This window comes from Ascaphus truei, chromosome 8, assembly GCF_040206685.1.
Source record: "Ascaphus truei isolate aAscTru1 chromosome 8, aAscTru1.hap1, whole genome shotgun sequence".
Classification (NCBI taxonomy): Eukaryota; Metazoa; Chordata; class Amphibia; order Anura; family Ascaphidae; genus Ascaphus; species Ascaphus truei.
Window position 1 is genome coordinate 10441628 of NC_134490.1, and position 24831 is coordinate 10466458.

Consider the following 24831-nt stretch of genomic DNA (forward strand, 5'->3'; position numbering starts at 1 on the left):
GTAATCCGTTTCCCGTTCTTTAAGAGTCACTTTCTCAGTACCAGGTCCTGCATGAAGCAAGATTCAGAGGCTAACTAATTGAACGTCTCATTTGTCCTTAAGCCAGGTGTCCTCAAGACCCCCCCAACAGGTCAGGTTTTCAGGATATCCCTGCTTCAGCACAGGTGGTAGTCTTTGACTGAGCCAATGATTGAGCCACCTGTGCTGAAGCAGGACTAGCCTGAACCTGACCTGTTGGGGGTTTTGAGGACCGGAGTTGAGAATCCCTGGGTTAAGCTACGTGTGATATATATGAAATGGTACATATGTCTGCGGGAACGTGCATGTGTTCCGTATAGACGTTTATGTACATGAATCCTAATGAATTTGAGTGTGTTGTGTAGATTTCTTGGACAGAATTGTCCTTTTTCATTCCTAAAGGGACACAATGCTGCCTTTTTCTGACAATCGGAAGAAGGGCAGCATATCAATGTATATAGTATTTACGGTCCTTTTCACCTGTTATGGGTTTTCTCCCCGTGCCTATTGAGTTGGCTTGTGCCCTTTGAACATCTTTCAGCATTGTGTATGAACCAAGTGGCTTCACCTCCAGTCACCGTAACAATGTAATGCCTGGCTTTAGCATGATTGGATTAAATACGGAATAGAGAAGCAGAGCAGAACTGCACAAGGAAGGAAGAATGGATATAATTAGGATTTCCTTACTAAATTGCTGTCATATCAAGAGTTACAATACTAAGCCATTGTTCTCCTACATTGTAAAGTGGTAACAAACGCCAGGTATGGGCGGACTTGTGTAAGGGCTGTTCTATACAGCATGCGGCCGTGCGTTCCTATGCGAACGCGCGTGCACGTGCCGCATGCTTTTCATGTATATGGAGCCGTGTGTGTGTGTGTGTGTGTGGTGTGTGTGTGTGTGTGTGTGTGTGTGTGTGTGTGTGTGTGTGTGTGTGTGTATGGGTGTGTATATGGGTTGTGTGAGTGAAAGTAAGTCCTAGATAGATTTAAAAAAAAAAAAGAAAAAGTTTAATAAATATTTTTTTGATTTGTTTTACAATCGTTGACCCACAAACACACACACATCCATACAAACACACACACATCCATACAAACACACACACATCCATACAACCATGCATATACATACATTTGAGCGCAGGTAGCGGCACGAAAAGATGAATTTCTTCATCTTCGCCGCTGTCTGTCGGCTCCCCTCTCCCTGCCGTGCGCGCGCGCGGCCCTTCTATAGAAAGGTCAGTCAGCCAACTGAAATTCCGCACGCGCGAAAGGCGTAGTGCGCGCACGGCGCTATAGAACGTGCCTAAGAGATACAATTCCAAGCTAAGAGGCAATTATGAGTCTGTTACATGGGATTTAACGAGGCAATCCAAGCAGCTAAAACAAACTCTTTTTGATTTAATATATGCCACCTTTGATTACTTTTTATTAAAAACCAATGACCTTAGCTGACGATCAATTAGTTCTCCCGTGATCGATCAGCAAAAGCCTACTTCCCAGGGTTCACTAAATGGCTGCCTTTCAGTTTCAAATCAATCCTTCAGTCCGTGTAACTCAGCAGCTACAATGTATCCTTATTATTACTAATGTAACATTATCTATTGTTACAGTTTGCAGTTCAAACTGCTGGGAGTATTGGCAACAAATGATCACAAAAAAGAAAGTGATAGAAAGATCTTGCACAGCTGGGGAGGTGGCTAAACCTGCTATAGAAATCAAAGGTTGCTCTGTATTAAAACACATTAAAATGGCATTACAAGTTGAATTTTAAAATAAAAAAAGGCAGTAAGTATTACCTAATACAGGGGAGCACAAACTTTTTGAGCTGCGCCCCCCTGCCTGCTCCCGCAGCTACTCGCGCCCCCCTTACTTTTTGACCGCTGTCAAATGACGCCAGGTGTGACGTCACATGACCGCGTTGCCATGAGACGTCATTTGACGCAACGCGGCACAACAAACTACTGAAACCCGGTAAGTAGGTTACAGAGGCCTCACGGGAACCCCCGGCATTTAATTTAAATGCCTTGTGGAAGAGCGCAGGGCCTCTGCAACTGCCCGCGCGCCCCCCAGAAAAATCTAGCACCCCCCAGTTTGCGCACCGCTGATCTAATACTACAGAACTGATTTATTTAAAAAAACACATGTATGATATTGCTTGGATTGCTCCTATGTACAACAGGTTGTGGTATCAGTGAACTGAGAATAAAACAGGATTGTGATAGTGAGAGAGTATTGTTACTACAATACTTATCTTGGAGCCCAAATACTTTACACAGGATGATATGTTGATGTCTACTTGCTAGTAACTGTTACATACGCCTATAACACATATACTATCTCTAACTGTGCTTGCAATGTCTTGTATATAATGTATAACCCATTTCACTCATTGGAGCTATGTATTTGTAACCATGTATCTGTCATCATAACTCTGTGCCCAGGACATACTTAAAAACGAGCGGTAACTCTCATTGTATTATTTCCTGGTAAAACATTTTATAAACAAATAATTGTCAATAGTAGGAAATACTTTGGATAACCATCATAGCATTAACACTACCTAGAAACCAACTCTCCTGTCTTTAGTAGTACTACAGAACAGCTTCATTGCTCCCGCATGCGGATCATTGTACAATTGCTACACTGGGCGAGTGCAAGAATGATTCTTTGGAACTCTAATTACCAAACACAGCAATTCTGCATGAAATAAAACAGGTCTCCTGCTGAGCCGTGCATTAGAGGTCTATAAGTTAATTTTAAAGTAAGCAATACGGAGTCTGTCTGGATTTAAGCAAGCTGCAAAATGAGCTCGTGGAGGGTCACACGACACTATATATAAATGAAATAGAAGTGGCCATGTTAGTCCGTATTGGGTGATCCCTTTTTTCTATTTGGACTAGCAGTGGATATTTTAGGACACGTTTTGCAGCGTTCTGTCTATTCCTCAGGTCGATAAAAGATTATCACCCAATACTGAAGTACTTGTTTATTTTGCACTAAAAAGACAAAATCGTGCATTCGGTTTATTACTCCGCTATGTTGAAAATGTTATGATTGCAGGTTCAGCGTTTGTCAAGGTGTCACTTATGAATCACAATAGATTTATCAAGTGTAAAAAGACAGCTGTGGTTCTTCGGACCCCGAATCCTGTCTACAATGAAACCTTCAGCTTCAAGTTGGAGCATACGGAGTTGGACACAGCGAGCCTGAGCCTGTCCGTATTGCAGAACACCGAAGCAGACAGTAAGATGCCTAATTTGTCTCCGCATATTGTTCCAGTTATCTGTTACATTTTCAACTGGGGGAGACCATTAGAACTGCGCTGCTGCTGTTTAAAATATTTGAATAAAGAAAAGAGAATCCTTACTAAACAGCCAATAAACCCACTTATGGGGTTATTCATTAAACTGTGATAGGGCCAATTGGGCACTATCGCATTGGAACTCCCAGGGAAGTCATAGATTGTAAGCTCCACGGGGCAGGGACCTGGGTCTGCAAAATGTCTCTGTAAAGCGCTACGTAAAACTAGCAGCGCTATACAAGAACATGCTATTATTATTAAGTCAATAGTTTCCGTGCACCCGTCTGCACTGTGGAGTCAATGGGAGTGCTCCGATTGTCACATCAGTTTAATGAATAACCCCGTTAGTGTGAAGCCTCTCAGTTCATTGAAAACTATTAAACATTTAACTGATATTACATCTGGTACTATTTGACAATAATGGGGCAATTAATTAAACTGGGATAGTGCCGGTGGGGGCTCCTACTGATGAACTCACACTGAGAGCTTACCTGTGACTGCTCCGATCTGCACGATCACATCTTAACGGACAACCCTCTAAACCTTTAATGCACTGAGAAGAGCCAACAAATCTCATAACTTTCATGAATTGACTAAAAGAGGAATAAATCCAGAGGCACGTTTAGTTATTGAATGGATTTTTGTATCTGGAGCTAGTTACCAGTTGAAAATTGCATTTCATGATTGTCGTCATTTTTTTTACATCTCTATGTAACCCCATTTTATTTGGAAAACGGACAGGGAGTATGTTAATGTGTATGGCGGTGCTTGGTGAGTTATTTTATATCATATATATCATATATATCAAATAAAAATAACACTTATGAGCACATTCACGTCTGACAGTTACACAACCCTGCCTTTCCCCATTATCTCTTAGCATTCAATGCTTCCACTGCAGCCAGGGATTCTGGGTAGTGACATGCAAATGAGCACTCGGGGTGTCACTTTATGCTTCTAGTCCATTTTAACATGAACCCATATAAGTGTACACCTGCCATATTGCACAGCTTTTTCAGCACAGCCAGGGTTAAAGAAGTGCAGCTCACAGACAGCAGTTTCAACCTTTTGGGTATCACCAGTGGGAGGTTATACTGACTTTGCAATGTGAAGCTGGAAGTGTCTACAACCAGAAAATATCTATCTATATCTTTTTCTCAAAAGGAAGAAGCGTGCACGCCATAGTGCAATAAATGTAATACAATAAGGATGACAATTACTCACGAGATGTCGGACGTAAGTCCGCAGTCTCAGCAAACAGATGGGAGATGTAGAAATCTCCAGTCCCAGCAGTAAATTCAGGGAGGTCCACTAGAGTGGCTGTGAGGATGTAGGCATATGCGTTATCACACCAAGAACGTGACTTCAGCAGTTTCCCCCTTATCAAGACAAAACACCTGCTCTTGAAAGTGTGTGTGTGTGTGTGTGTGTACACACATTTTCAAGACCAGGTGTTTTATCTTGATGCAGTCAAGAAGAAACTATGTAATCTCACAAAGCTGACATATAGCCACATCTATGACATGTCTATACAAAATTAGGTGTCACAGCCTGAAACCATGTTCCAGTCTAATCCTGGGACATTTTCAAGACCTTTTCCCTATTAATAAACAAACCTACAGTCTGCTGAATTTGGGATAAGATACTGTAAAATAGCATAATAATATATGAACGTGTGTGTGTGTATGTATATATATATATATATATATATATATATATATATATATGCAAATATAGCTGTATGCTCATATATATATGTACACACACACACGCATATATATTTTTAGTAACTTAAATGTAATTGGGTTTGAATACAGCATCGAGAGACCCTTAAATCTTGTACAACAAAAAACACATAGCAAATAAAATATACATTTACAAAAGGAGCTGGGGAGGAGAAGAGGGAAATATTTCATCCTTTTTCCGTTTCTGTTTTTCCTTGTCACCACCTCCTCCGATGTGATCGTTGAGCTATGTCTCCCATGCGGTCCCAGTGCGCCCCGTCTACCCTCAGACCTACAATGTCCCATTCCTCAACCAAACTTCCACTGGTCTGTCAAGGGAGAACACACTTAACAAATTTTAAAGCAGGATTGTCCACCTCCGGGATATCTGTTTGGGCCAACCAAGGCAGCCAAACTTTTTGGAATTTAGTGCCAGTGTCTTTAACCAAACGCGTTAATTTTTTCCATCTGGCAGACAAACCAAATTCTATTTATAATTTGAGGTATGGATGGCATTTCTTTCTGTTTCCATAATGCTGCGATCTCGCACCGCGTTGCTGTAGCAAAATGAGCAACCACTTTACACTCGACCCTGTATTCATATATTTTAATAGTAATTTAATAAATAATCCAAGGGTATTTTCTAAACGTTATAGAGTTTTACGGCACAATATATTCACTGAAATTCGATCCTATAAATGAACCTCTTCCTCCATAAGCACACAACGTCAATTTGGATGGATAAACACCAGAACACATAATGTGGTGTTAGTTAATAAGAAATAGACTATTAACAACATTCATGTTCACTGGCAGCTCGATCCAACATTCACATGCTTCGCAGTTATCATAAATTGAAATCGAGACCATGCGAATTCCCGACCGCTCGGCCAGCTGCTTCTCCAGCCTTCACCTCTAGCGTATCTCCAGAAAGGCAGTAATGCAAACATTGCTTGAACACACCAGTCCATTATTATTTGATCATACAACTTCTTTACCAAGCACACAAGCAGCTATACCTGCAAACTTCCAAATGATAATCACAAAAATAAAGCTTTCTTAATAATAATATCAGTGTGATATTGAAGAGGTTAGATACTAATAAGGTTCTGTGAAAAGGAATAAACATATAGAACAGAATTAAGGGGATAATTCAACATAGCTGCAGTTCAGGTTATCAGTTGAAAACTCCCATTGACGTCAGCTGGAGTTTTCGTCCGGGTGATAATGACACGCACGCCCACTTCTGACTTAATTGCATTACCCCCTAAATCGGGGGGTGGTCAACTCCAGTCCTCAAGGGCCACAAACCAGTCGGGTTTTAAGGTTGTTCCTGCTTCAGCACAGGTGGCTCAATCATAATGAATGAGCCACTGGTGCTGAAGCGTGGATATCCTGAAAACCTGACCTGTTGGTGGCCCTTGAGGACTGGGGTTGTCCACTCCTGCACCAAGTCTACTCCTATGTTCTGTATGATTTTATTTACAGACCGTCATTTAGATGCCAGCCAAATCCAACCTGTGCCTGTTTCAGCTGCTTGGAACACAGCAGACACAAAGGATTCTGGATAAGAGCAAAAAGTCTTACAGTTGGACTTAAGAATCGGCCCCCAAGCTATTCAGAGTTTGCCGGGCCTGATATAGGATGTAATTGCATTTCCCAGCCCCAAATCCTTTGTGACTGCAGTAAAATATGCTATAAAATATTGTATGCAGAATATTAATGTTTGGAGACGTCAGTCTGTTCTGTTGGGAAGACCAGTTGACTTTGTATCTTTTCCACATTCAGAAAGCCGTTTGCTGGGTCGGGTTGTGGTTGGACCGTTCATGTACACCAGAGGCCGAGAGCTGGAACACTGGAATGAAATGCTCAACAAGCCAAAAGAGCTGGTAAAACGATGGCATGCCCTGAGTATCATCACCTAAAGTGCAACAACTATTTCACCAACATGAAGGCTGTCGTGCTTTATCTTAGCCAGATGATCTTTTGTACGCAAAGGGATGGTGGCGACCATGAGAGGGAGGAATGGGGATCCAGAACATACAATCCTCTTCTGCTGTTAATGGAATACGTTCATGTCTTTCATAATCCCTATCTATTGTTCGCATTGGCTGGCGTGTGTACATAGAGGCATAGTCACTACAATGGATGGATAGTTTCGCTGTTGGGTAGGCTTATCCACTGCACAGTGTTAATTCATTGATGCAAGGTGGCTTTTGATAGACAAAGAGCATAACCGTAAATGTTACTTATATGGTGTTAACATAGAAAAAATGGGACACTGGTCCCCAGCGGTGCTACAAAAACGTTTGTGAACATAGTCAATGCGTGAAGCCAATCAAATGTATGTAACGAAGTCCAGTAATGATGAAGAAACCAAGGAACCTTGAGTAATCAGGCGGGTTGTAATGTAGTTGGCTAATATGCATAATAGTTTTATTTTTATACCTACCTCCAGCCCTCTTCCAAATTTTGCAGTGTTCCATCTTTCCCCCTTCTATATGGTGTTAACATAGCCTGCTGGATGCATGGCCCCCACAGTATAAAACTCGTTTAAAAGAGTCTTGATTGCTCTATTGCAGCTGGTGAATGCAAAGTCATTTAACATGTAGAAGGAATGTATGTACATGAACAGTAAAATATATAGTGGTATATGATACAACACATGGAATATATGCTGCAAACATACAGTATTAGCTAACCTTGTGTGCTATTCATGTTAACAACAAACGCTGGTAATCTGTTAAGCGTATTACTGTAATTCCTGCAAGATGTGTGTAGCAAGACTACTTTGCAAATTGTTTGTCATTGCCATAACTGCCTAAACGATCCAGTTGTTTCCCAAATAAATACAACTTCTGCAATGTGTGTGTTTCAAGTAAATCTGGAGAAATGGGTTTGAATGAATACTGTGAGGATTAAAAGTCAGTCACTGAGACATAGCAGAGCGCTTCTTTAATGGTTTACAGTGTACCTGGTGAAAGGAATGACTCTGATCGGCATACAGCAGTGACCAGCCAAATCTATCTGGAAGCTTGGGAACTGGTAAAATGTGGGTACAGTATCGGCTCTCTTTTATTTTGTGGTGGGCACATTAGTATCTTAAACCAGCCCTCCGTATTGATATCCAACCTCTTTGTAGCCTATACCAGTCTGTTACAGAATGCTGTTATCCTGTCCTGTAACTGCATCAGATGGAGAGCTTTTATGCCTCCTTTTTATTCATGGCATAAAAAGATTCATGTTTTCTATCCCCCGTCTTTTGGATGTCCAGGTATTTGGCCTACTGGATTCAATTGTCAGTGCTAAGTGACAGGCGAGCTGAGTGTTCCTGAGCAGGACACAGACCTCCTTTGTAAGAGTGCAGGCAGGAGTCTGTCTGTCTGGGGTGCCAGAGAGAGACCCCTGTAGTAGAAGTACTAAGTCACTCTTTTCCTTTGTGGAGTTCTACTACGCGCTCCTAAAAGACCATATTTCAGCGATTTTATTAATGGCCATTCATGATCAACATTGTAAGGAATATGCATCTAAATGTAATCTTTGTGTTTTTGAGTATAATAGGCAAAGTTCTGATCAAAAAGAAAATTCATGTGAACAATGGGACCCTGAGAAACGAGTTTAATTTTGCTTCCCTAAAAAAAGCGCTTGCAGCTGACTTGTTTCTAAAAGGTATAACGCAGTGTCTAATAAAGCAGAGTGGGGAGACATACGGTAGCTCCTATATCTGTGCACAGAAAGGACACATTGTTTTCCTTCTCTCGTGGCAGTGCCAAATGCTCCTGTGCCATTTTCATTTCATCAATGGGTCACTAGCCCCTGTGTCTTGTATGACTCATGTTTCCAGGGCACGCAAGGCAGACTAACGCCAACAGAAGAGAGAGGTTCTGGGAGCACCATGGAAACGGACAAACCACTTGGCATCTCACGCCAAACTGGTTTCCTTTGGAGGAAATTGATTTCTTAATTGGAGGCAGCTGAAGACCAGACTGAAAGGTGATGTGACAAACTGTGTTTCATATCTCTAACGCCTACTCACAAGTTTTCAACGAACATTTGAACTCCAACGGTGCTGGAGGGCTTGCATCAATTAGATTGTAAGCTCTTCGGAGCAGGGACGCCTTTTCCTAAATGTTACTTTTATGTCTGAAGCACTTCTTCCCTTTTATGTATTATTTGTTATTTATATGATTGTCACGTGTATGACTGCTGTAAAGCGTACATCATGTTGTATTGAGCACTGAAGTGGTTAATAAATAATTGTGCTGTGTAAGCCACTTGCTTTTTCCCATTCAGAAGCGGCTGGAGAAGGTTTGAGCTTTTTCTCATGCTAATAAATAAGCAGCCCCAACAAAATAAACATTCGATTCTCAGACAAAAAGTGAGACTACAATTCAAGATGGTGTATAATCAACCCTGGTCAGAAACAGAAGTTAGCCTTCTTACAGTTGGAGTGTTTTGCTTCACAATAACAGGGAAAAAAAATCATCAACTCTAAAAATGTTAAATCTGATGTGTAATAATAATCGGCAAAGTATGTCCTGTGATGTCATGCGGATTAAGGCCCAAATCTATGGGTAAAAGGGGACGATAGACAGCACTCTGATAGTGTTAAATTAATGCAATTGCAGGGTGCACGGAACCAAAGGGGACCCTTATTCCCCTGTATAGTACTAACAAATCTACGTAAGTACCAGCACTCACTGTCTAATAGCCTGTGGCTCTGCTCCTTGTGCTCGTGTGGAGTGCCGAGGCACTCCACACGAGCACAAGGAGCAGAGCCACAGGCTATTAGACAGTGAGTGCTGGTACTTACGTAGATTTGTTAAGGCCCAAATCTATGTGCTAAGCGTTGCATACCTTTTAGGTTCTATGCAAGTGAATGGCTCTGAAGCTGTGTTGAGGCTTGGCGCTGCTAAGTAAATCTGGGCCTGGCACACCACAATTATCTCTGCTGCGTACACCAGGGGTGGCCAACTCCAGTCCTCAGGAGCCACCAACAGGTCAGCTTCTCTGCATATCCCTGCTGTCGAAGACTTAGCCACCTGTGCTGAAGCAGGGATATGCAGAAAGCCTGACCCGTTGGGGGCCCCGTAGGACTGGGGTTGGCCGCCACTGCTGTACACTAAATGATCTGTAGATTAAAGTAAACCCGCGTTGAACAGCACAAGAACTTAACACATGTTTCTACAATACACAATTCGAATTTAGCTCTAAAATCTAATTTACTCTAATAAAAATGTCATGCTTTCAAAATATTTTTTAGCCATCTTAAGTTTTTGTTCGCATTGAAACCGTGTTTGGGAATAAGGGGTGAGTTACATTGCAGGTTACATTGTATTTAGATTAAAGACACACTAGCACCACCTATGGTTACTGCAGGGTACTACGGCAGCCGCAATACTCCAGTTTTGCCAGCGGGGTGCCGCAACATGCAATTAAATGCCAAGGAGTTACACATGGTTTAATAAGGCAGCGAAAACAGTCAGTCTTACTATGTCTGTATAGTGGAAAGGCAGAGAGATTTTATTTTAAATTAAACAATATAATTTAATACAACTTTGTGACAGGAGCTGATATGCAAACATTGCAGGGGAGAAAGGCACAGACAGGAAGGTGGGATAATGATCAAGGAGCACATCATGTAACATATCTGAGAAGTAATCAAAAGGTAACTGGATATTCATTAATTCAATTTTACCTTAACCCCTCGAGTGCCCTAATGATCTACAACATATACTGTACCATGACACCCCACATAATGAAGGCCCTTGTGACGTATGCTATGCTTCCCCCACCATGTAATTCATACTATATTATACATGCATTAAAATCTCCTTGTGGTATTAGATAAATCAGAGTAGCACACCCATTCAACCATAAGCAATTTCATGTAAAAGTTTATATGTCGGCACACATACTACCAGCTTTGAGACCATACCTACAATGGTTTACACTTTTATTACAGCCAAGGCCAGCAAGCTGTGTCAGTCCTTTCTTGCACTTGTTAAAATAACATGAAACCTGACAAAGAACCTCGAGAGGTTGAAAATCTTGTAACATATTAAGGATCTGTTGGTCCAATAAAAGGTAGCATACTACCTACTCCTTCTACCTTCTTTGTTATTTTACACTTTTACTACGAAGTCTCCAAGGAAGAACATACGACTCGAGGAGTGGCATTTTTTACTCCTGCTAGTTTTTGTCTTGGTGAGTTCCACCAATTCTTCCTCAGGGTCACTATCCTCGTTACTGCTGGATGTGGCTTACAGCGAGATTCAGAGATCAAGATGAAAATCCAAGAGATGAAACTCTTGCTCCAGTGGGATGCTATTCTCGTCAAGCACAAAGTGGCTTCTTATTTTCAGCAGGTAGGACTCTCCGGTGTCTGCCAAAAGTGAGTGGCACAGATCTGCTACAACCATCCCATAGGTCACATCCTTGGAAAAGGCTGTAAAGACAAAGAAGTCCATCAGTGTTGTACGGCCAATACAACATTGATCCCCAACGCTCTTGTACATGGGAACAAGTAATCTACGTATTCATAATGTTAATGACTGTTCCAGAACAAGTGGAAGAGACCGCGAGACTGTCCAAAGTCACGCACAAGCATCCTCACAAACAGACAGATTTTACAAAGCACACACACTACTGTCCTACAGTTACCTACTCATGGCAGAACTACAAGAAATAATGTTTGAGTAACTGTAAAAAAAAAAAAAAGAAAAGTCTTGAATTGAAACCAATATTTTGTCTGGAAGCAAAATAATCAAGAAAATGACCACACGGCCTATGATTCAGTTACAATAAAATATATTTTATTGTCCGACGTTCTTGTTGTTTTAAAGAAAGTAAAATCCTACGGGAAAATGAAAATGGAGACGTTCCCTGCAGAAGACGATAGTTCGGTATGATGAGGTCACACTATCTTTGGGTTGATACAGTATCACCTTTTGAAAGTGGCCAGGTTGCGAACATTTAGTGACACGCGGGTCTGCAGCATATTGCCAAGCTTTAGTTATTATCAGCCCGTTAGAGATCCACACTAACCCATGAGGATGTTACTTTGAATGTGATATACCAGCTATATGAATTGTTTCCAAAAAATAAACACACACACACACACACACACACTTTAATTTCCCTGCTCTAACACAGCAGGTGATGGTGCTAAGTGTTTTGTGATATTTTGAATAACTCTCCTTACCTACAACTTTCCCCAGTGACTGAGGGGAGATATTTATAAAGATTTTCTCCAGGATGTCTGATGGCACATACACACAGATCCCCCACTCCCCCCTCGTTGCAGTCATGAGCCCTGCTCTGAAATTAAAGAGAGAAAAAAAAGGACAGATTATTTTAGTGATTTATGTAATTAATGCACATCAAATTTAAGGTACAGCATCACTTTTTTTTGTCATGTCCCTAAAGTCCAACACGAGATATTATCATAGACTGTACCTCTTTCCCTCCATGAGCCGGGAGAAAGGTCAGCACAATACAATCATACTGGTGATAGAACTGTGAACCTGCGCCCTCTGTCACCATACAGCTATACCTCCTGCACTAAAACACACCCCTACAAATCATCCTCACACATTCTCTTTCTGTCCATGCTTCTCCTCCTTGCTTCTGGGGATATATCTCTCCCAATCCTGGTCCCTGCCTTATTTCTACTTGCTCTCGTCCTCGCCTTCCACGTGCAACTTCTACTCCTTCTGGTGTCAACCCCTCCAACCTCATACCCATCCCCTGCCACCCTCCCTCCTCTCTCCCTTTCTCCTGTGCCCTTTGGAATGCTCGCTCCCTCTCTAACAAGTTCCTCTCTGTGCATGACTTCTTTCTCTCTCACTCCCTGCTCCTATTTGCTATAACTGAGACCTGGCTCACTCAGTCTGACTCTGCTCTGGAAGCTGCCCTCTCCTATGGTGGCCTTTCCTTCTCCCACACTCCGCGCCCTGGTGGCAGGAGTGGAGGCGTGGGGCTCCTGCTCTCCTCTCTCTGCCGCTACCGAACAGTTCCTATTCCTCCCTCTCTTGCTTTTCCCTCCTTTGAGGTTCACACAGTCCAGATCTTCTCTCCTCTCCCGGTCCATGTGGCGGTCATCTATCGCCCACCTTCCTCTTCTCATCCCCTTCTGCCTTTCTCTCTCACTTTGAATCCTGGCTCTCTTTCTTTCTCTCCTCAGACTCCCCTGTTCTTCTCCTTGGGGACTTCATTTGCCACATTGATGACCCCTCTCTCCCTTGGGCTTCCCGCTTTCTTTCTCTAACCTCTTCTTTTGGCCTTCAACAGTGGACTGAAGCCAGCACCCAGAAGGATGGCCACTACTTAGACCTGGTTTTCACTAAAAACTTCTCTCTCTCCGATTTCTCCATTTCCCCCTTTCCTCTCTCTGACCATCACCTCATCTCATTTTCTCTCTCTCGCTTCTCTCCATCTCCATCTCGCCCTCGTTTTTGCAGAAACCTGCGCTCTATTAACCTACCAGCTCTTGATTCCACTTTACGCTCCTCCTTCTCCTCTCTCAGTTCTGCTTCAGACCCTGACAACCTGGTCAGGAACTACAACTCTGCCTTATCTTCCTCTCTTGATCTTCATGCCCCGCTTTCTCCACCCTTCTAACCCCAGACCCTGGCTAAACTCCCACACACGCATGCTGTGTTCCTCCACTCGTTCCTCTGAACGCCTCTGGAGGAAATCTCATACGCTCGCAGACTTCCTTCACTACAAATTTATGCTATCCTGTTTCAACTCTGCCCTCTCTCAGGCTAAACAAACCTACTTTTCATCACTAATCAACACACACAAGTCTAACCCACGCCGTCTCTTTTCTGTCTTTGACTCTCTACTCAGACCACCCTCAGCTGCCTCCTCTTCTCCCTCCATCTCACCTCAGGACTTTGCTGACTTTAAGGAAAAGGTGGAGTCCATATGGCAGAACATCCCATCTGTTGCCTCCTCCCATCCCACAATGCTTCCCAACTCTCCTCCTGCCTTTCTTGACTCTTTTTCTGCTATCTCGGATTAGGATGTGTCACTGCTGATCTCCTCTTCTCCCTCTACCACTTGCCCTCTTGATCCCATTCCCTCCCATCTCCTAAAACCTCTTGCTCCTTCTATAATCCCTATGCTCACACAGATCTTTAAATCTTCCCTCTACTCTGGTACCTTTCCATCATCCTTCAAGCATGCAGCCGTTATACCATTACTCAAAAACAGCAAGTTTGACCCTACCTGTCCTTCTAACTATCGACCTGTCTCCCTCCTGCCTTTTGCCTCCAAACTCCTTGAATGTCTTGTATTCTCTCGATTGCTACACTTTCTCAACACCTATTCTGTCCTAGACCATCTACAATCTGGCTTCCGCACTGCTCACTCTACTGAAACAGCCCTCACTAAAATAACTGACGACCTCCACGCTGCCAAAGACAGAGGTCATTACACTCTGCTCATATTACTCGACCTCTCTGCAGCATTAGACACCGTGGTCCACCCTCTTCTCCTTCACATTCTCCATACTCTTGGTATTCGGATCAAAGCTTTATCCTGGATCTCCTCTTACCTCTCCCATCGTACTTTCAGTGTCTCTTTTGCTAACAGGAAGACAATACCTTGAGAAAGCGCCGCCCCCGAGCGCGAAACGTACGTCGGGATGACGTCATCACGCTGACGTCGGAGGTCACGGGAGAGATCGCTCCTTGACAGGGAAGGGAGGGTGTTTGGTGCTGTACTGGCTACTCCTAACTACAGTTACTTTGCCTGAAATTGAGCACCATACTGGCACTTGCCACTCTATGTAACAGGAGAGCAGGTGCTGTACAGACTGCACGAGGTGACACTGCAATCACCAGAGCAGTGGGTAATGCACCCGTATCTTACTGCAGCACTTCTGATCCACCTTAACTGAGGCTCATTCCTCCGGTACTATTACACTAGTTGTATAATAGATACCCATTACACCCTCCCAGGGCTTTAGGTGATTCATCAGCATATATTGCTAGTTCTCAATTAGGCATATTTACCTCACCGCCCACTACCCCTATCGGAGCCACCTATGGAGGTATCTATTTAAGCAGTGGTATACCTCATATTAATCCTACCACCACCTCCTTATACATCCGTGCCTGTGTTTTAGTTGTTTTTATTACTCACTACACTTTTTGCGTCGTGACAATGTGCGTCTACATAGATGTTTAATAAAAGTTTATTGTTTTGCCCATAGGGCATTTTAGGTGATTGTTCTATCCCAATTTTGGGTACAATTACCAGGATCCCCCTCCCCTCAATCCACCCCCTGTAGCAATACAAGCTACTCTATCTGTACAATATATTCTATTAGCCTGTGTGCAGCTATCTGGGATCTGTGGAAGATTTACCTATTGTCTTCCTGCTTACTTGCGATGTCAGTACTATCCCTTTGCACCGGTTACATTATTTGCTATTTGGTGAGCGGTGTACTACCAGTTATTTTACATCTCTTTTGCTAACACCTCCTCCTCTATTGATCTCTCTGTGGGGGTACCCCAGGGTTCTGTCCTGGGACCCCTTCTCTTTTCTCTTTACACACTCTCTCTAGGTGACCTAATCACATCTTTTGGGTTTAAATATCACCTCTATGCTGACGACACACAAATTTACCTTTCAACCCCTGACCTTACACCTGCTATACAGACCAAAGTTTCTGAATGCCTCTCTGGAATATCATCCTGGATGGCCATCCGCCGACTGAAACTTAACATGGCAAAAACAGAGCTCCTTATACTTCCTCCCAAACCTGGCCCTACTACCTCCTTCCACATTGCTATTGGAAATACGATCATTCACCCAGTGGCCCACGTACGCTGCCTAGGGGTTACACTTGATTCCTCTCTCTCATTCTCCTCTCATATTCAAAACGTTTCTAAAACTTGTCGCTTTTTCCTCTGCAATATCACAAAGATACGCCCTTTCCTCTGTTACTCAACTGCTAAAACTCTGACTCAGGCCCTCATTCTCTCACGTCTCGATTACGGCAACCTCCTGCTGTCCGGCCTTCCTACCTCTCACATGTCTTCCCTACAATCTATCCTAAACGCTGCTGCCAGAATCACTCTACTCTTTCCTAAATCTGTCTCCGCATCTCCCCTCCTGAAATCCCTCTCCTGGCTTCCGATTAAATCCGTATCTCACACTCAATTCTCCTGCTCACTTTTAAAGCTTTACATTCTTCTGCCCCTCCTTACATCTCAGCCCTAATTTCTCGCTATGCACCATCCCGACTCTTGCGTTCTTCTCAAGGATGTCTTCTTTCTACCCCCTTTGTATCTAAAGCTCTCTCCCGCCTTAAACCTTTCTCACTTTCTGCCCCACACCTCTGGAATGCCCTTCCCCTCAATACCCGACTAGCCCCCTCGCTATCCACCTTTAAGGCTCACCTTAAGACACATCTGCTTAAAGAAGCATACGAATAGCACTGGATAATCATGGACACATGACACAAAGCTTGGCCCCCCTGCAGACGCACTTACTAATATTCCCTCCTACTGTCTCTGTACGTTCTCCCTACCTACCAATTAGATTGTAAGCTCCTAGGAGCAGGGACTCCTTCCTTAATGTTACTTTTACAGTATGTCTGAAGCACTTATTCCCATGATCTGTTATTTATATTATTTGTTATTTATATGATATGTATTACTACTGTGAAGGGCTATGTACATTTATGGCGCTATATAAATAAAGACATACAATACAATACAATTAACTACTAAAAGCTTTTTAGGAAAGTGAAGTGATTATTGCCCTGTTAGTGCTCAATAGGTAACATGATTTGAAATCGGGATAGGTAAAATGCACGATTTAGGGCATGGGTGGCCAGCTCTGGCCCTCAAGGGACACCAACAGGTCAGGTTTTAAGCATATCCTTCCTCAGTACAGGTGGCTCAATCAACGACTGTGCCACCTGTGGTGAAGCAGGGATATCCCCAATATCGTGCCTGTTGGTGGCCCCTGAGGACTGGAGTTGGCCGCTCCTGTCATTGGGCAATACTTTTCAAGGCAGTCTGGCACTGAAAGGGTTAGGTAAATGTTTTCAGAACTTCTTGGCTGATCATGGGTTAATGGAACAGTTTTTCAGTTCCTTATCATTGTTGAGAAACAGCCACTTGTGAAATGAGCCGGAGATTAGAGACCTTTTATGTGGAGCCAAATCTGCACTTTGCTTTATAAAATGTATAATGAAGTCTTTATTAAATGTTCCGGGATCACCACATCTTTCAACCTAAATATAGTCCAAATGTAACAAAATAACGATTTAAAAGCAAACACTTTCTGGCACCAATATAAACTAAAAAGCACACGTGGATGCATTTCCTCTTAAAGCTGCAATCTAACCAATATCCGACGTGTTTTAAAAAAAAAAAAAAATCAGTTCTGTACTATGAGAAAATAGTTGTAGCATTAAAAAAAAAAACAATTTTATAAAGACATGTATTCTAATGTAAAAATGTGTTCCTATAGCAACCATTTACAAAGTCACGTCCCCTTCCCCTTCTGAAACAGAATCACATTTTTGAGCCCTGCCCTCTCTAGCAGCGAACCAATTGAATCTAGCACATGATCTTCCTCACAGAACTTTGGCTGTCAGTGCAGCAGAAAATTACCAAAGATGCATTCAGTGAACCCCCAGCCGAATTTCAGCGATCGATTACAGGAGAACGGATCGATCAGTAACTTAGCTCATCACTTGCCAGTGTGTAGATTGTATTGATGCACACATTGAATGAAATTTTTTTTTTAAACGACAGCTTGAACTGCAGCTTTAAAAGTCATAAGTTTTGTTTAAAAACTATTTTTTTCTTCTTCTTATAAACCCTGTAATAGCTGTCTGAGTAAAAATAAATGTCAAAAATATATAACATGCAATCGCTAAATAGTTAATCACTTCTCTTTGGCATATTTAATTTAGATAGTGTGGAACGTTATTTATTCGTGGAGAAATTCTCCCCAAAACGTACTATTTAGTTTAAATATGTAGCCACAATTTTGATGTACAGTTTCAACTTGTTATACAGTAAGCTTCTTCTTTCCGAGATACTATGTTACTCTTTTCTTTGTGCTACTTAAAAATTCATTTTTATTGGTTACCACCAATCAAATCGCCTTTCTAATACCGACAGCCACAGTCCCGTGATATGCAGTCACTGGAGGACTGGCGCCCTCTGCTGGCAGATAACATTAATGTCTGTTATTCTTCACTGGCAACTTTCACAGATTCCTAGTAGTATCTTCAAATCATAGTTTTAAAAAGTGTACATGCTGAGAACATTTCAGGGAAACTATACTTTCATTTTTAATTCATATTATTGCTCTACAATACAGCAACGTATTTCCATTGTCACGGTAGACCAGGACTTTTAGCACATTTATATTTTTGGGATCACAAAATGGGCAAAACAAGGCAGTGACATAAAATGGGGTTTATTTGGATAAAACCTCGGAAATACAACAAAACACAAAATACAGAAATATACACACTTAATGGGGTCTGGGGTTTGAGAACACCCGCATGCAAGGAGAGCACCCGCTTGCAAGGAGAGTACCCGCATGCAAGGAGAGCACCCGCTTGCAAGGGCTCACCCTGATCGGGACCTTGTTCCGGACCGAGATTCAGCAGAAAATCCTGACCAGGACCTAGTCCAGATAGTTGTGGAACTATTTTTGGCAAGAAATCTTGAATGCAGCCACTACTTCGATTTGTAGAACTTGGCCGCAAAAGACGGTCTTAGTCTCTGCGGGGCAGGCTGTTCTAGCTTCAAAACCAAGCCGGTTGCTCTGCTATTTCGAACAGAGCAACTTTGACAAGCCCGCCCATGCTTCGTTGGCAAGTCACAGGATGGCCTGGTTCTCTGACTCGGCCGTCTCCGTACATACACTCCTCTAAGCTATCCTTAGCATGGAGGTAGGAGGAGCGACCAATCACAGCGTGGGAATTCCTCCCCGCTAGCCAATAGGAATAGGGTCTCATCCTTTGGCAACCGTCAGAGAACAAGGCGTGCCAAGCCGGGTGAGCGGCAAATATGATTTAGCCAATGGGAGAAGCGCCTACAAGCTGTATCTCCCCCAACTAACTCATTGCCACCCCCTGGGCAGGCTCCACTGAGTCTGGCAGATACAAAAGATGTCCCCACAGGGTGCCCTTTGTTCTCCGGACTTGGCAAATCGCCCGTCCTCGCCCACCAAACAGTTTTCTCACCTCTGGACATCCTCTCCTCTTTGAACTACGGACTCTATACAGACATGCCGGCGTCTATGCTGATGCCCTGGCTGACTGAATAGAGGCTTATAGCAAATGTCTAAAACATTATAAAGTACCCTTTAATAAAGTATACACATTGGGGAACCTTATACGTATAAGGGAAATGGATATGGGATATTTGGGCTCGAAATCCAGGAGTCTGGGGGACACTGGGTTGCGCCGGTGTAATTCACCCCGTGTACCGGCCAATCATGCCTGCTCACCGGGGACAATTAAAGGACTACTGGTAACTTCGCCCCCCAAACTCCTGCAAACAAAATAATTGTATTTCTACCCAAAAATTCCCCCTAAAACTGACACAAGAAATTTCACAGTTCTAGGGCCAAGGGAACAGGAAAAAAACAGAAAAAAGCAGGGATCACTGTGTTTTCAACATGTGTTATCCCTGGTCCCTGGCTTATGTAGCTACCAGGGACCCCACAGTTTCAGGGGTAACCAGAGGGCTTAACCTTTATTAGATAACCTGGTTACCCCCTACTGTCACATCCATCAAATGTGTTATTAGTGCCATGTCTAAGACGTGTAGGTGCTGTTTGGAATTTCATTTTAAGGTTTATGTACGCTGCCAGGAGGGATAGTTAATGTGAATCGTATGGCATTTGCGTTCCATTACAGATCATGCATCTCAACTGGCTGAAACTATGTGCACAGTGCAGGTATATTTGAGGGTTTTACATTTGCTGTTTGTGGGTCAAATAATGCAATTTAGGCAGTGTATTACAGGGGTGGCCAACTACAGTCCTCAAGGGCCATCAACAGGTCAGGTTAAGGATATAGAATGGATGGAAGTATCCAGAGCCAATGCAAGGCGACGACAATCAGCACAGGCGATCCCAGGTATATTGAGAAAAGGCTTTATTGCTGCACAAACATCGACAGGTCCCTCCCTCTTTGAGGACAGACACGGCTATACCTGTCTGTTTGTGCAGCAATATAGCCTTTTCTCTATATACCTGGGATATATGCTGATTGTCGTCGCCTTGCAGTGGCTCCGGATACTCCCATCCATTCTATCTGCTCAACCATTTGATCCAGGATGCCCGCCAAGAGAGAGAGTGCTTGGGGAGTTTCTACAGGGGTAGGGTCGCGTGCCTATAACTACGTGGATTAAAGAAGCACCGACACCGTCGACTTTTTTGCCCAGATCGGCAGACCGGCTCTAGAGGTAAGAAATTATAGTACTGTATATGTCAGAGCCCCGGTCATTCAATTGAGGCACTTTGTTTTTTTTCTCCCCCTTCTCTCTCCATCTAGACGACAGATAGCAAGATTTACTAACACTACATTGTGTATGAGCATACAACTAGAGAGCAAGACAGTAACTAGTTCTAAATTAAAGGATATTCCCGTTTTAGCACCGGTGGCTCAGTCAACGACTGAGCCACTGATTGTGCCACCTGTGCTGAAAGAACGATATCCTTAAAACGTGACCTGTTGGTGGCACTTGAGGACTGGAATTGGTCACTCCTAGTGTTGGATAGCAGCGTGTGTCTAATGTCTGTCAATTTTATACCATCTTTGTTTTATTATTTATGATTATTAAAGAATATTTTTTTTAAATTAACATTAATCATTCAGTTTGGGAGCTCGAGTTCTATATGTTGGGTTCCTTTTCTCTTTCATATTACCACTCCGGGTGTATTAGTTTTCACTTACATAGTGTATTCAAAGTAGGCACATGTACCTTTTTTTTTTTTATAACTTTGATTTTATTGGGTGCTACATTACATATATGGTAACACAACCCATTGGTTTACAAAGGACCACCGCGTTTTCTACTTCACCCGCCTACAAAAACAAGAAACTGACCGACAGGACTCACAAGACAGACAGGGAGACAGGACCTCAGGGAAGCTGGGGAGGGGAGGAGGGATGTGGAGGGGGCGACCTTATTGATGGGAGCCTCTGCTCCATCTACCCGCTTTTCCGGCATCTGCTTGATTTTACCTCTGATGATAATGAACTTTGTCTCCGCCGCTCGGAGTGACCCCGTGTCTGTGATCTCCTGCCTACAGTCCGTCTTACTGGATCTATACGGTCATGGATCCGCATGTACCTTTTAATGTATTCCTTTCATATCTTTGCCCCCCCCTGCATCATACTAACCTGTAGAACATTTTCACTTGGTTGAAGGGTAGACAAGGTAAGCACTGATCATAGACCTGGTTTCCATCCGTCTTCAGCTCTCGCCGGCACTTCCCACAGCCGGAGTATACGATTGCCGGCAGAGATGCCAGAATATCTGAAAGGGTGGTTCCCTGGTCCAGTAGAATCCTCTGGTTCTGGCAGCCAGCATTGGGAAAATCCAACTCTGTAATGTGGGCCTTCACCTGGATCTGACCTTAAGGAATGGAAAAGAAAGTATTTCAACCCATTCCCCTATGGGAACCACACAGCGTGAATAGCACCATGCTAATTCAGGCTGGTATAAATCACACAATAATTCTAAACAGGAGAGTTTAGTAAATAACAATGGTCAGGCACAAAAGGACCGTCCAGAGAGCATCATGCTATATATACCTCTGCACCTTAAAGTTGTTTCTATGTCATTATACACGTTGTGTTTACTTTATTTACACACAGGACTAACGCTCGCTCGGTAGTTTCCCTGTGTGATTTTAAATTGAATGCAGATTACATTTTTTTTTTTTTTTATGCCTTGAGTTCTTTACATAAGAAGCATTTTAATAGTCCCGCTCCTAGCCCATATGACCACACATACATGCTTTCTAAAGTAGCAGCAATGCGGTTTGTTGTGACAAATGAAATACGGCAACACAGAGACTGATTTACATTTAGGGTCACACTCTCCTACCACACAACTAGGGTCACAAGTTACACAACTTTGTGATAAACCCGGGGTTTAGGGACAATCCCACACAGTGGATCAAAATATTTCTTTACTGGTGTAGTTGGCTTCCTTAGATAATGAAATCACCCTTTAAGCAACTGTTTTACCTAACTGTATCTTGTGAAAAATGAGATTTCAAGTCGATCAACTACCTATATTTATCTGTTTGCCTAATGATGGTATCTTAATTAGTCTGCAAACTAAAATGACAGTTTATCTGTGGCTTTGAGAACTGACAATTGAATTGAATGACATTAACTGTATAATGTGTTTGTCATGCATGATTTATTCACCTGAACATTTCTCCTCTAGAAGAGTCTGAATGTCCATTTCCTTGGTGGGGGGTCCATCATTTCGGTGATACCTCTCTTTGAAGTCCACAGCCCTTCTGTCATCATCGAACAAGCATTCACAGGATGACCATGGGGTCGTGTGCAGCTCAATGTCTCCAGAGATGGAATTCCTTCGGGCAAACAGGTTCCGAAAATCCCACACGTGGTCTGACAACAGAACAGCAAAACAGCATTTCTAGCAATGCTCAGCATGTTTCTACACAGACTTTTGCCTAAAAATAAAAGTGTTTCCCCTCTTTCTACCTTTGTCACATATTTTTGTGGCTTTATTTAGTAGTGTCACCCTTTTTTTATACTCGGTAGTTACATCCTGGGAGATATTCTTTGCTGAAAAATTACCTTTACCGGGACACTAAATTCACCTCTGCCATCCACATTAAAACAACAGTTTGCTACAGTAACAGGTGATAGCGGTGAAATAATAAGTAGGTAATAACTCGGCAAAACCCCACATTTTTACAGAAAATAGATGGTAAAATCAACACAATGTAAACAAACAGTTGGGGGGGGAGGGGAAGCTTGATACTTTAAAAGTGAGAGATTTAGCCATTACACAGGAGTGCTGTATGAAGTAAATTTGTTTTACATTTCACTCATGGATAAGGATTGAATCACCCCCTAAAGGTGTCTCTTTGGCAGCTCTGGTTGTTAGTACACCGTTTAGTGACTGGTGTTTTGAAGCTGTGGACGTGGCCTGTTCTGCGTGTTTTGAAGCTGTGGACGTGGCCTGTTCTGCTTGTTTTCAAGCTGTGGACGTGACCTGTTCTGCGTGTTTTCAAGCTGTGGACGTGGCCTGTTCTGCGTGCTTTGAAGCTGTGGACGTGGCCTGTTCTGCAGGCTGAGGTGCCTGCAATGTGTTTCAGGTCACTCAGGCCATACAAATGTTAAGATTCAGGTTGTCAGGATTGGGGGGTGTTCTGTTTAGCACGTGCTGCGATCACTTGACGCCATCTTATGTTTAACATTCATGTTGTGTGCAATGTTCTGGGGTCCGCAGGCATTGTGCAGCGAAGACACGAAATAAAGATACAGCAACTCAAAGTATTCAATTAGACAGGAAATGGCTGCAGTAATGATTAGCTCTAACCCAACAGGGGCATTGAGTTTGTTTGTGACACAAAGAATTAGTGCCCTGGGAAAGCTGTTTTTCTCCTGTGTTGTTAAATGACATAAAAAAGCCAGTGACCACCCAGACACTCAGAACAGGGCTCATGGGGAACGAAGCAGTCTCACTTGCCCCCTACTGGAGATGCAATGAAAGTACTTCTGTGCTATTTTCATAACATTCTATTTAGAACGGGGGGGGGGGGGGGGGGAGCAACTCCAGTCCTCTAGGGCCACCAACAGGTCAGGTTTTTCAGGATATACCTGCTTCAGCACAGGTGGCTCAATCAGTGGCTCAGACTGAGCCACCTGTGCTGAAGCAGGGATATCCTGAAAAAACCTGACCTGTTGGTGGCCCTTGAGGACTGGAGTTGAAAACCCCTGCCTTAATGCTTTTGGAGCACAGGTTGAGCTGTGTTCAACTTGGTAAATGGCTTTGTTACAGTAGCTAATCATCACCTCAAGGATAACCTGTAAGAATAAACCCTCTCAGTCTTCGGGTGGGACTTTAGCTATGGACGCTGATGATTTCTTGTTCTCAAACACTAGCGAGCTGATGTTTGGACAGTTTTGAGATGAGTCCCTGTTTATGGACTCTGAATGAGTGATTTCTCGAATGCTCGGTGCTACATCACATCGGGGCGGGGGGCACGAGGGGGGGGGGTTGTTAATCGCACAAACATACAAGAACCACATAGGCTTAATGAACTTATCAAATACTTTATTGCCTGCACGTTCCTATTAAGGGAAGAATATATTATTGCACTTCGTCCTACATTTTATAGGGTTTATGCAACAAATAAAAAAAAGGATATACTACACAAGCCCAAGTAAATCATTATTCCAATTACAATTCAGACCAAGGGGACATGTAATAGTGTGAAATAGCTGATACACTTAGAGCCATTTAGATCAGGGGAACAGCCTCAGTTCTCCAGCCTTCCCAACAGGTCAGGTTTTCAGGATATCCCTGCCTCAGCACAGATGGCTCAATCAGTCTCTGCTTCAGAACAGTTGGCTTAATCAGAGGCTCAGTCTTTGACCGAGCCTCTGATTGAGCCACCTGTGCTGAAGCTGGGATATCCTGAAAACCTGACCTGTTGGGGGGGGGCTTGAGGACTGGAGTTGAGCCCCCCTGCTCTAGATCTCTCTGTAGTTAATGCATCCGGCAGACACCATCTTTAGCA

The 24831-nt window shown here is 43.1% G+C and overlaps 2 protein-coding genes across 5 annotated transcripts in view; one reads left to right on the plus strand and one right to left on the minus strand.

The window, feature by feature from the left end:
- LOC142501122 (uncharacterized) overlaps positions 1–24831 on the plus strand; it is a 75108-nt gene that overhangs the window by 24137 nt on the left and 26140 nt on the right. The window lies entirely within an intron of this gene.
- On the minus strand, positions 10528–22694 carry LOC142500871 (shieldin complex subunit 2-like). Its single transcript, XM_075610160.1, has 4 exons — positions 22481–22694; positions 21443–21677; positions 12248–12363; positions 10528–11491 (listed from the first exon to the last, which is right to left on the minus strand). The coding sequence occupies exons 1-4, from the start codon at positions 22515–22517 to the stop codon at positions 11319–11321; spliced, it is 561 nt and encodes a 186-aa protein (XP_075466275.1). The 5' UTR covers positions 22518–22694; the 3' UTR covers positions 10528–11318.